This window comes from Urocitellus parryii, chromosome 1, assembly GCF_045843805.1.
Source record: "Urocitellus parryii isolate mUroPar1 chromosome 1, mUroPar1.hap1, whole genome shotgun sequence".
NCBI lineage: Eukaryota > Metazoa > Chordata > Mammalia > Rodentia > Sciuridae > Urocitellus > Urocitellus parryii.
In genome coordinates, this window is record NC_135531.1 from 241,232,623 (window position 1) to 241,246,370 (window position 13,748).

The 13,748-nt window shown below is 30.1% G+C and overlaps 1 protein-coding gene across 3 annotated transcripts in view; it reads left to right on the plus strand.

Moving 5' to 3' along the window:
- Positions 1-13,748, plus strand: part of Gls (glutaminase) — a 75,016-nt gene that overhangs the window by 14,924 nt on the left and 46,344 nt on the right. For all 3 annotated transcript variants that reach the window (XM_026389025.2, XM_077803056.1, XM_026389026.2), the window contains exons 4-7: positions 3,673-3,802; positions 5,051-5,130; positions 6,888-7,051; positions 10,311-10,369. In XM_026389025.2, coding sequence (XP_026244810.1) covers positions 3,673-3,802; positions 5,051-5,130; positions 6,888-7,051; positions 10,311-10,369 — 433 coding nt within the window. The remainder of the gene's footprint in view (positions 1-3,672; positions 3,803-5,050; positions 5,131-6,887; positions 7,052-10,310; positions 10,370-13,748) is intronic.

Consider the following 13,748-nt stretch of genomic DNA (forward strand, 5'->3'; position numbering starts at 1 on the left):
ATCCTGGAATATTAACTAATCTAAAGGGATAAGTATTTAACTAGGGTTCTCTGAAATGTCCTGACATGCTGGGAAGTGCTGCTGACAGTTTTGGATTCTTTTCTTTTCCCTGGGAGGTTCTTGGTTCTGTTAGCTCAGCTGACCTTTATACACATTGACTTTATGTAGGTCCACTTTGCAATTGATGTTAGAAATTTTTGAGTCTACAGAACCTGTGTCTTTGTGGAGACAAGAAATTTATTTCTAGATATATTTGTACCTTTGCGTTAAGACATTATTGTTAGTGTTCATGAGTTGTCTCTGTAAAGTACTCTTGATTAGGGTGCCTTTTAGGAAGTTATTTTGGCTTACTCTGAGCATAGTTATTCAAGAGATATAGGTAGATCTGGAATTTAAAATGGAAGCAGTATTTTACACCTTTAATACTGTTTAAAATGTTTTGTGTCTTATAAACATGTTGTTATGCTTAAATATGAAATTTAAAGCAATTTCATATTCTGATTATGAAGCCAGGAAACCACAATCATTTAGTTTTCTATCTGTTATTACATTAGAAGATAATAATTACCATAATTTAAAGTCTATGATTGTAATATGGGCAGTTCCCAACTTGGCAGTTGCTTAGTGGTATATAAAAGCAAGCCATAGGCATAAGATTTTTCTTTTCATTCCTACAATGAAGTGATTGTACCTCTGAATAGTAACCTTTACAGGTCACCTGGAAGGGTAATATTTCCAGAGAAATTCCTTTTCTGTTTTCAATCATAAGTAGTTACCTAGCTAGTGTAGCTAGAAATAAACTATCTCACCTCTCTGTAGTTGGGGAAGAGATGTTAAAACATGGAATTCATTTTCCCAGAGAAATAACATTTATAAAGGTTGGAAAGTTTGGTTGAAGTCAAAATGTAGGGACTTTACTTAAAATGCATTGTAGGTTAATGTAGTCTTTGTATGAAATCTTTTTTTTTTTTTTAAACGGGGAAAATGACTTCTAAAATACCTTTTTTAGAATATAATCTATTTGAAAGTTGGAGACTGCCTGTACCCATCTATGTAGTCAATTGTCTTTAATGCTAATAATTCTTAAAACTAATAGAAGTAGAAATATTTGTGTTGAAAATGAATTCTTTATTTGTTCATGCATTTTTTTAACCTTCTAGATATTGGAATTATTTTTATATATGATAGTAATTATTTGGTCTTTTTGGATTTTGGAAAAAGTGAATGAATGGTTTTTGTATTTTGTATATTTTATAGTTTTCTAAAAAAGTTTATTATTATGTTATTTTACTAAAGAAAAATTTTGTGAGAAGTGTTTTGTAGAACATCCATGCACATTATAGTTGTGAAACATAAATATTTAAGTAAAGTGGGAAATAAAGTGACTACTCCCAGTTCACAGATAAGAAAATTGAATAAAGCAGAGAGAAAGATATCACTTTCTGAAAGGCATAAACAGCTCTTCTTCAGCGCTCATCTTACATGACTTCTAATTTTTTGGATAGATTGATGAAATCTATATTGAAATAACCGACACAAGAAAAACCTTAATATTTGGAAACTCATCAGTATGCAGTTAGGTACTCTTGTGAGAGGTAAAATTTGTTGGTCATATACTAGGGAAGGCTGTTTCTACAGCTTTGCCAGCACCTTCTGCTAGAGGAAAAAAACAAAACCAAAGTAGGTGTCTTTGACTATTAATTATAAATCCTCCTGTTGAAGGTACTGATTAGTTTAAAATTGTAGTAGGTTAATAATTTAAATTTGCTTGATACTTCCCATACTTGCTTAATTATAACTTCTTGAGAAGTGACTCATATATATGATTTGACATAGAGGTAATTTAAGATCAGAAATTATCTTAGTGTTTTTCTCTGAGAAAGTTGTTCTTTGGTATATATATCCTTTGCAGTTTTGATATTTGCAAGTTGAATTTTAGAAACTATATGAAACATTTTAAATATTAAACACTAAAGTTATGGTAATATATCTTAGGTTAACATTTAAAGCTGGAAGGAAACTATCAATGTTTATATAAGTGGTAAATATTTGTCAACTCTGGATGTCAACAAATATACCCATAGGTTAATAGTAGAATTTATGATTATAATTTTTTTAATGTTTATAATAGAGAGATTCTTGTCAATGAAACAATAGTCTTTTGCATTAAGATTTTATTTTACAGTTATATGTTAATTTTATGTTGACCAGCTGAATATATATTCTGAGTTTTATTAATAATTAAAATATGAAACTTGGTTTTTAATTTTAATTTGATGTTTCTTCTAGAACAGCTTGAATTAAAATATTGAGGTTTTAAAATTTCTCAGTTATCAAACTCGAAAAATATTGAGGATTTCTACTTTATTTCTCCATTTATGATTAGGGCATTATTCACCCTCTTGGAATCTCATTTTCTTATCTGGGAAGTGGGGAAATTCTTTACAAAGTGTTGATGTTTTGAGGACTAAACAAGATGACTAGTACTTGCAATTTGGTTGTGTTTTTTAAAAAGGCAATTTTTTCTTTTCCTCAAAGAAGCTGCTATTATATTACTCATCCCTGAGGAATACAGTTAAATGAATAACTTCTCATATTAATGGTTTGACTTTAATATTTCCTTATAAAGGTTTATCCTGAAGATTTATCACAGTTGGTATTATGGCTTGACATCCACGTATAGCAAGTCTTCCTTTTTCAATTAAGATTCTATTATTGAGTTACTGAGACTTAGAAAACTTAAGAAGAGTATCTTAAGCTCAGAGTAATCTATACACAAAACTCTTAAGTTTACTTTAACGTACAGACTTTCTGGCTTAAATCCTTTTTAGATCAAAGCAGAATATTGGTTCAAATAACTAGATTTTATGACCTTCCATCCACATGGTTTACCATGGCTTTAAAAGAGTTTTTAATGGTGAAACACTTTTATTCAACAGTGTAGTACATATTTTACATTGAGTAGAATAATGTAATTAGCATTTTTTTGTGATTTAAATAATATAAAATTGAATGATTTTATGTGAAATTTTATTTAAAATTATACTTTATAAGAATTTTAACAAATATTTCATTCGAGAATTAACTTATTAATCTGACTAAATCAAATATGTTTTATCTCCAACTCTTAAACTAGAAATAAAAGTTTTTCAAAATGTAATTTGGAAAAAGAATGTTAAAATACAAAATATTTAATTTTTTTTTTTTGGTGAAATACTAGGGCTAGTTATACAGAAACTAAGAGCTATTATGTCTGAAGTTCCTTAATTGAAAAATAAATAGGATCTTATCCATAATATTTTAAAGTCTTATTTCTGTTAACCAGATGTCATACTGAATGTTTATCTATTCTGGTAAAATAAGAAACTTGTTTCAGATGGTCCTTATACTTAGACCTGTTAGAATGCTCTGTCATGTTGTCTTTGACGCATTTTTTAGTCACATCTAATTTATTTCTAACCTGTTCATCTTACAAGCAACTACATGAAAGACTTCTAGAAGGAAAGAAAATTATGTAGAAAGACTATAATTTGTAGAATTTAGTTGTATAAAATGATGGATTTGTGTCTTCTTAAAATATGGGTTAATATTCTCCTAATTAATGCTGTTATTACCAAGTATTAATAATTGAAAGGCACTCAGTCTATTAATTTTTTTCCTCACATTCTACAGATGTGTTCAAAGCAACATTGTCTTGCTGACACAAGCCTTTAGAAGAAAGTTTGTCATTCCTGACTTTATGTCTTTTACCTCACACATCGATGAATTATATGAAAGTGCTAAAAAGCAGTCTGGAGGAAAGGTAATATTTTTGGTGTGGATATAACCCAGTCATTTAATTAATACTTCCAGCTCAATTTGAGGAATAGAGAATAAAATTGTAGTTGTCTTTTGCTAATTAAGAAATTCAAGTTAAATCAAACTACTGGATTTAATGTTTGTTTGTTTGTTTGTTTTCAGTTGTAGTTGGACACAATACCTTTATTTTTATTTATTTTTGTGTGGTGCTGAGGGTTGAACCTAGTGCCTCCCTCATGCACTGAGCCACAACCCCAGCCCCTTAATGTTTTTAAATATTTAAAATGTTTAACTTTGCTATTCTTGCAAAAAAGGAGCCTAAGTTTAGGCATTCTTTTATTTTCTAATGAGATGCCTTTTAAATTTTTAATTAAGTAAACAAAAACCTTATTGGGAATTTCTGCAGATCTGGTATCTTTGAACATTAAGTAGAATGTTTCTAGTTTTAAAAAATCTTCTGGAAGTCAGGCAAGGTGGCACACACTTGTAATCCCAGGAGGCTGAGGCAGGAGGATCATAAATTCGAGGCCAGCCTTGGCAATTTAGCAAGACCCTGTCTCAAAATAAGATATAAAAGAGAGCTGGGGGGTGGAGCTTAGTGGTAGAGTGCCCCTGGGTTCAATCCCCATCACCACAAAAAAGAAAAAGGAAAAATCCTCTAGAGACAGCAGGTACAGCTCAGAAGCAGAGCATTTGCCTCCCTTGTACAAGGCCCTGGATTGGATCCACAGCACTGTTAATAAGTACATTAAAATAAATAAATCCTCTAAATAATAATAGAGGCTATTTTATTTAATTTCCGTATTGAAAGGTTTTATTTTGTTTTAGTTTTGGGTAGCTTTTTTTGTAATATAACTTCTTGATAATAATTCAGTGTAATTACCATTACTTATTTTTATTTGTTTGATTCCTAATTTGTTAGATAATGAAACTCTACATGCATCCATGATTGTAATTAATATAGGCAGTTTATTTAAGATAAGAAATTTTTTCTTCTTTCCTTAAACCTAGTCCAAGTTTTTCTTTGAGATTATCTTGCTTTTAGGAAGAAAAAGCATTAGAAAACATAGGGAGTAATAGCCTAAGAGAAGGCACTTGATTTCACCCTAATTCTCAAGTCTATAGTGCCTTTAGTTTTTAGGAATATTGTTATAAAAGATAGAATAAAAAGCTTCTGAGTGTTATACAATAGCTATATGAGATTAGACACTTTTTATTATACCTGTTAATTTCTTTCCAATATTTTTCATAGGTTGCAGACTATATTCCTCAACTGGCCAAATTCAGTCCTGACCTGTGGGGTGTGTCGGTTTGTACAGTAGATGGACAGAGGTGCGTTTATTTCAAATCTATGAAAACCAACTTTAAGCCTTAAATTTTGAGTAACAATGTGCATGATGTAGAGAGGACCATCTTGTATAATAGATAATAATTCTGAGAACAAATTTCAAGAAGATAAATAAGTTTATATTATAATGTAAAAAAACTCAGCTAAAACAGTAATTTTATGTTAAAATTTTGAGGTATTTTATCCTTCTTATTGACAGCTATAGTCTTATTTGAGTTTTATTCAAGTATCTACAGTTACCTATTCAAGAAATGTAGTCTTGTCAAAACCTGACATTGTTCTTTAATGAACTGACAACTAATAAAATTAGCATATTACTGGTTACTCACCCACTACTATATTTTTTCCTGATATGGCTGGCATAAGAGGTAAGACTGTACAACATAGCATATCCCATTATCTATCACTCATTTACAGAGTGAAAAGTCTGTTGCAAAATATGCAGGATTTCATGAAGTTCATGAAAGCCATGTTTGGGAAATGTCTTATTGCAGGCAAAGCTGCTGACAGAATTATAAGAAGGATAGTGATGTGATGAAGGCATTTTTAAAGAAAGTGATTTTATTTAAAAAAGAATTAAGAGAGGCCCTGGAAAAAATGATGAAATTCTGGAATATTTTTTTTAAGAATGACCCTTTTTTATTGTGCTAAAAGTTAGACATGAAGATTTATTATCAAGTTGTAACTTGATTTTATCAGAAAAATTATTCCATAAAAGAAAAATCAGTATTTTCTCACTCTTATTTAAAGACTTAGAGATGCAATCTTTTTGTTTTTAGGTTTGTTCTTTTTTATTAAAATATAACTGAAATAAAAGGTATACATCTTATAAGTGTGTATAGAGATTGATGAGTTTATATCAGAGAGATTATTTTATCCTAAATTTTGTTAAGACAAGTCATATAATTCTAAAAGTTTAGATTTTATTTTTTAAGATAATGTTCCATTTAAATTTTTTTCCCTTTACTTATAAATTTTGATCTCCTTGGTGCATTCATTTTAAGTTTTTTTTCTTTAATTTTTGAGTGGTTATCTTAAACTATTTGCAATAAAAAGTGTATGGTTTAGCATATTTTCTTTGAAAATTAGGAATCTGAGGCCCATGGTTGACATGATATTGGCAAAGGTGAAACAAGAACCTAGGTCTCTTAACTTCTAATCCATTTTTTCCATTGTTACAGGCTTTTTTCCTAAATTGGGCCCATAAAATGTACAGATTACTCATGGTATTGTAACTTAGTGTCAGATTTATAAGGTTTATAAAACCAATGCTGTTTTTTCCAATGGGAATTGGAAGTAGATGTGATTCACAAGATGAGGCATTTATAGATAAGGTGTCAGAGACTAGTATTCAGTCTACACTGAGCACTGTTTAATTCTTAAACTAAACATGTTTTAACCAAGATGAATACCATCTAAAAGGATTAGTTCACTTTGTGACTGAATACAGGTAGGAGTAATTAGGGAAGTACCTTCTTTCCTTCAAAGGAAAATTTCCACATTACTTATTAATTTCCTAATTCAGAACTATTACTTTACTACTTGAATATAAGCTTTTGCCTTTTTTTTTTTGCAGTATCACTTTTAAAATAAAAATATTTATTCTTTAATACCAAAGTAAACTTTGTGTTGAATTATACTTTATAAATTGGAATTAACATGTATAAAAAATAACTCTAGTTACGCAGTTACTTTTTTCCCCATTTGATGTTAATTATCTCTAAAATTTACTTTTACATAGGCATTCTATTGGAGATACCAAAGTTCCCTTTTGTCTTCAGTCCTGTGTAAAACCTTTGAAATATGCCATTGCTGTTAATGATCTTGGAACTGAATATGTGCATCGATATGTTGGGAAAGAGCCAAGTGGATTAAGATTTAACAAACTGTTTTTAAATGAAGATGGTAAGAATTACCTACAAGTTGGTTGAAAAATAAATATTTCACTTTTTTAAGTAAGTCTAAGTAATTAAATTTTTTTTTGCAGAAATTAAAAATAGTCCCACATTGTTTTCTACTCATAATAAAATTTCTGTGAAATCCAGAGAGTTTAATCGCCTACTTTTTAAATTTTTAGGCATTTCCTACTACTGGAGAATATGCTAGGGAGAAGATGGGGGAAAGAGTAAGAATTGTACTTACAAGAACCTGTAGGGATATATCTTGTAGAAGAATTTCAAAATTTCTAGAATTTGCTTAAAAACCATTCAATGGAGGCAGGTGGGAATACTAGGTATGATTATTACTGTGTTGGTAATTATTGCTGCTAAATAATTCTATTTGGCAAAGATGAAACAAACACCTAGGTTTTTTAGTTGGTTTTTCTTTCATTGTTTCAGGCTTTTGTCCTCATTTTATACCTGTAAAATGTGCAAAGAGTTAACTGTGCGATTGAATTAAATGTTGGATGCGATGAAAGCACATAAGGAAATGAGATGACATGGCTTTATCCCACGTAGCAAATTGGTATACCATACTGGTGTTCATCCGTCACTCAGGGGAAGGGTCTATATTGAACTGAATATAAATTTGAGGGTATATAATGTTCATATACTATTTACTTTTGAATATAGTAAATATTTAAAAACTTCCATCATAAAAAGTTTAAATGGAAACCATTGAGATAGTGGCTGAATTTGTTATTGTGTGTGTGTGTGTGTGTTTGGTCTTTCTCCTTCATAACTTAATTATTTGAAAGATATGTCTGATTAAATAAAGATGTATGATTAAACAAGACATTATTTTGCAGGAATTGTAAAGATAAGAGAGGACAAAGGTAGTTAGTACTTTAATCTGATAGTAATTTTAAAACTAAACATCAAACTGTTGTAAGCTAGATTATGCTTTATTCCTATGAGTTGGTATCTGTTTTTTAATCTTTCAAGCGTATGTGAGGTTCCTGATTGATAAGATATGGAATAAAGTAAGACTGAAGAAAGTAAGGACTTAAGATTGCAATAACTGTTGTAAGAAATATACTTTTATATTTTTTTCTTTGTGCTGGATAAAAAATGAAATGTGTCTTCCTCTTTTGTTTTTTATTTTGAGACAGGGTCTTGCCAAGTTGCTTAGAACCTCATTAGGTTTTTGAGGCTGGTCTCATACCCGAAATCCTCCTGCCTCAGCCTTCTAAACAGCTGGGATTACACTTATTAGACAAGTGCTCTACCAGTGAGCCACAATCCCAGACCCTACTTATTTATTTTTATGCAGTGCTGAGGATCGAACCCAGTGCTCCACCACTGAGCCACAACCCCAGCTGGATACACACAGCCATGCTAACTACTGTTCTAATCTCTGCTTCTGAGTTCAACTTTTTTAAATTCCATATACAAATGAGATCATGCAGAATTTGTTTTTCTGTGCCTCGTTTATTTCACATAATGTCCTCCAGATTTAACCATGTTATTGTAAATGATTATTTCCTTATTTTTTAAAGGTTAATAATATTCCATTGTGTATACATATCTCATTTTTATTATTCATCCATTGATAGACATTTAGTTTGATTCCATATCTCAGCTGTTGTGAATAGTGTTTTAGTGAACATGATAGGGCATATCTCTCTTCAGTATCAGGATTGGATTATATTGGGTATATATACCCAGTGGTGGGATGGCAAGATCCAAAATGCACAATTTTAAAAGCATAACTACCAAATCACAGTGAAAGAAACTAGGCTGTAATTTATTCATTGTTATGGTCTCTTGGATTTTTTTAATTAAAAAAATGTGTGACAGTTTTAATGAGATAATTTACATATAACACAACTCATCCATTTAAAGTATACAGTTCATTGGCTTTTACTGTATTCACAGGGTTGTGCAATCATTATTACTATTATCCATTTTAGAGCACTTTCATCACTCCCTAAAGAAATCTCATACCCTTTAGCCATTATTCCTCATTCTCTTCTATTCCAGGAAACTAGTAATCTACTTTCTGTTCTTATAGATTTATCTGTTTGGGAAATTTCATATAAATGCAGTCATATAATATTTGCTCTTTTATGACTGGCTTTTTAAAATGATATTTTAAGATTTATCCATGGCATAGCTTTATTCCTTTTTTCTAATATTCCATTGTATCAATAATGCCATAGTTTGTTTATCCACTTTTCAGCTGATGGAGCATCTGAGTTGTTTTCATTTTTTTTAAATTTTATTAGTAATGTTTCTGTCAACATTTGTATACTAGTTTTTGTATGAACACATTTTAATTTCTCTTGGTATTATACCCAGGAGTGGAATTGCTTTGTATGTTAACTCTGTTTAATGGGACTAGTAATATAGTGATAACATATACTGTACTAGCTTTGTCAAGTTAGATAAGGACTTGTTCCTTAAGAAATAAATCACTGCTGCAAACAGATAAATTAGGAATAATGCTTACAAATAGATATTTTCACTGCTCTCAAGAATTTTGTGTTTGACATTTTTGCTGTGCAGTAAATGAGAATGTAATCAGTTGAGATTTGAAAATTCTCTTTATCGTAAGAAATAGAATAGATAACATTTTGGTTGAACTTAAAATTTTAAGTAACTTTTAAAAACTGTGCAAGAGAACATCCTTATGTCCAGAAGTATAGGAAACGATATGATTTACATACACTGTAATCTTACTCTCTTATGTATATCACTTGTGTTTCTTTTGTTCTGTGTATGTATGTATTTATACATAGGCACAAGAACAAAATGCCTTTTTTTAAAAGCAAAATTGGGATCATACCACATGTGTTTTTCAAGATTATTTTTAATATATTGAGTGCTTTGGTGGGTATCAAACATTTTCTGAGCATCTCATGTGTTTTAGAGTTTTAAGTTCCTATTACTACCTTGTTCACAAAGGAGAAAATTGAGATGGGATTCATTTACTTGCCTAGGGACTGAGGGACACATAACTAGTGAATGTGAGTTAGGAAATTTGGATATATTTTTATATTATTACTTCCTGAATCTGTATATGAATCCTTGCTTGACTATATGACTATTAGAACAAAGTCCTAAAAATAAAGTACTGGTTTGATATGTAACTGATTTCAAAATATGAACTTCCTCCAAGAAAACAGCTACTATATAATAGACTTATGTTTAAAAGAGTTAATGTTTATGAGAAGTACATCAAAGAAAGTAGTACTATAGTGAAATGCTTTTATATTTTACAGATAAACCACACAATCCTATGGTAAATGCTGGAGCAATTGTTGTGACTTCATTAATAAAGGTAAGATGTTGATGTTTCTTTTAACCTAATAAACTTTTTGTAATAACTAAGGCATAAAGATGAATCTTGGATTGTTTAGGTAGGGCTATGAAAATTTTTCTCTTAGTGTTACAAAATTAATATTGTGGTACAGGGTTAGAATTTTGATTTATTCCAAAATAAATAATGTCATAATTTAAAGGCAAAATTTAAAGCACATGACTCATTGTAAATCTCAAGAATTAGTTACCTCTTGACTTGAAGATTTGGCAAAGATTTAAAAAGTCTGCTGAACAATAAGCACAGAGGTTTTTGTTCTTAAATTTTTCGTATTTTTTTAAAATTTCTCTTCCTTTTGGCTCTTCTAGAATGAACAGGTGTTAGAATTAAATCATTTTATTGCCTAATGTTTATTATTAGCATATGTAAGAACAAATGTTCTAATAGTTTGTGTTTAAGACAAAGTACATTTACTATTGAATATTCTCAAGTTTTCATACTCATGAGCTGGAATCACAGTTTTCATTTGAAATTGTTTCATTTGCTTTACTTAAACCATGCCATAATTAAGATAAGCAAGGCTTATTCCAATTATTAAGTTATGTTATTTTTCTTATGCCTTGACATTTACATTGTTTGTTTGTTTGTTTTTTTCTTTTTTTAGTGTTTGGTTTGCCTTAATAATTGGAAGCTGTGATGTTTTTAAATGTTTAAAGTGTTTGAAAATGGTTCAATTGTATGATAGATTTTTTTCTATAACACAATTTTAGATTTTGATTTTTAATTCTAGTTATAAATTCTACTTATTGAAATAAATTTTATTTGTGTTTGGAACATTTATATACTTTCTTTAGTAACTGTGTACTTATTTCAAGTTAGAATAAAAACATAATGGCTTTGTAAATACATTATTATGGATGGGGGTACTTTGGTTGAATAAGCAATGTGCAAGGATAAATGATACCCTTGGCCCAGTTCACAAATTCATCTTAATTTGTATACAAGAAACTCTATCTTAACTCTCATGAGTTTTATAACTTTATGAGGAAAAACTTTTAAAATAGAAGACTACTATCTTAAGAATATATGTGTTTAGTTGCTATTATGGGGCAAATGCTTTATTAATATTGACATATTTAATTCTTAAAATTTTAATGAAGTAGATATTATAGTCAAATATTTTTAAATGTAACTAATTTTCATAGGTTGTGGAAATTTGTCACTTCCTTCATTACATATAGATGTTGATGGCTATTTTACTAAGAGAAAGTTGTCATTCTGAGGTGAAAAAAACTATAGAAAATGGCAATGCAATTATGTGCAAGGTACAATTATGCCTTTAGGTAGCTTACATTGTAGTATGGAGTATACACAAGTAAATGGGCCCTTATAATTAAATTCAGTAAATGTTATGATAAGCAAGTCTCAGTAATAATTTATATTTGAACAAGTAACTCAAAAGTAAGGAAAATTATTATAGTATAATGTGTGTGTTAGTGCTTGATTTTAAAAACATTAGCATGGTTCTGAACCACTTCTGGTCTTTTCCAGAAAACTGTCCACATACTATGATTTTACATAGATTTTAGGGGGTTCACAGATCATTGGAAGACCCAGCTTCTCCTCTAACACTGAAGAAAGAGTAACATAGCACACCAATAGCATTTTCAAGAAAGGGCATATGTGAATGATTAATGGAATACTTCCTTAACTGCATGCAGTTAAAAATCTTTTTGTTTAATGATTCATGGGTTTAATCCACTGAACTGAAATGCTGCATGTGGTAATTGCATGTCTGGTCATATCATGCCATCACTTCATTAGTTTCACTATCCATGTTCAGTTATAAATGATAAGCTAAACATTGAACCACATTATTACAATTAGAAACATGGAGCAATCAGAAACAGTTAAATACACACACCCCTAACATAATTGTGGTTAAGTTATCAGTAGTGCAAAAGTTTAACTGAGTCATCCTAAATTTGCAAATTTGATCAGTGATTTTTAAATTATAAAAATTAAAATTTACTGACAAAGTCAGAAATGAGCTTTTGACATATGGATCACTTTCTTTGAGTTTTATTTTTGTTGTTGTTTGTTTGTTTTAGAATGTGTATCAAAGTGTTATTTTTTTAACCAAAGTTTATATAAATCTTGGAGTGTACAGCCTGAGTACAATCCTGTGTAAAAACCAACTGCCCTTTTAAAGGTCCCTGACCTTTTATATATTTAAAAATTTTTTGTAGTTGTAGATGGACAGAATGACTTTATTTTATTTGTTTATTTTTTTTGTGGTGATAAGGATTGAACCCAGTGCCTCACACTTGCTAGGCAAGCACTCTGCCACTGAGATATAGCCCCAGCACCCTGACTGGGACCTTTTAAAGAAATAATTTGAAATTTTATATAAATACCTGTATGTGATCTCTACAAGCTAAATGATCACATTATATTTACCAATTGGTAATGGTTGGAAATTCAAGTAGTAAACCATAGCCAAAAGCCCCTTAGAAGTTGTCAAGCCTAGTCCTCTTTGTATACCTCAGGAAACAAGAGTGACAGGTTGTACCGACAGTAGAAAGGGCTTTCGACTAAATCTCTCAATATTCTGTTTATTATTGGAATTTACTGTGCATTTTTAACATAAGTGTTTGTTGTTTCACTTGATGACATGTTTGACTTGAACTAGTATAGTTTATACTGTCCAGAAAAAGCAGAAATACGACTTTCTTAATCTGTTACTTATACAGAAGATACTGATTGTTGACTTAAAAAATGCATCTGTTTTTTAGGGGGTATATGTAGTTATAGAATATAAGTCAGTTCCTGCTCTCTATAAGGAAATAGGACCTTCCCAAGGACCTTGTATTTTAGGGCCTTGTAAAGTATGGATATTTTATCATGGCTACTAAGTTGCAAGTTCTGTTTTTATCTCTTTTAGTTGACTTTAGGGTTGTTTGTGATTTTTTTTTTCATTCAAAATTCAGGGCTTTATTATTGTGTCATTGAAACATTTGTCCTAATGTTACTCCCCTCCCAAAACTTAAAAAAAAAAGAAAGAAAACAAATTAAGTAGAGTCTTTAGTAAGACTCTTTATTTCATAATTTTGTAGTATTGATATTTTTTCCTTGTAGGATTGGTGGTGATCCTCAGGAAATGGGGGAAGAGGCAGAACAAATGTTCAAAAGGATTAGCAGATTGTGGAAAAAAGGAGAATTTGGACAGAAGGAACCTGTTGCCTAAATTCTTAACTACTAAGCTTATAGGAAAACTCCAATATTTAAAATTTTAAACAAAGCTGTATAGGTAAATACCTTTTTAAAAACAAATGTCATTTTATACTTAAAATGCACATAATTTTAAAAAAATAAGGGTTACAATACGTCCTCACTTTTT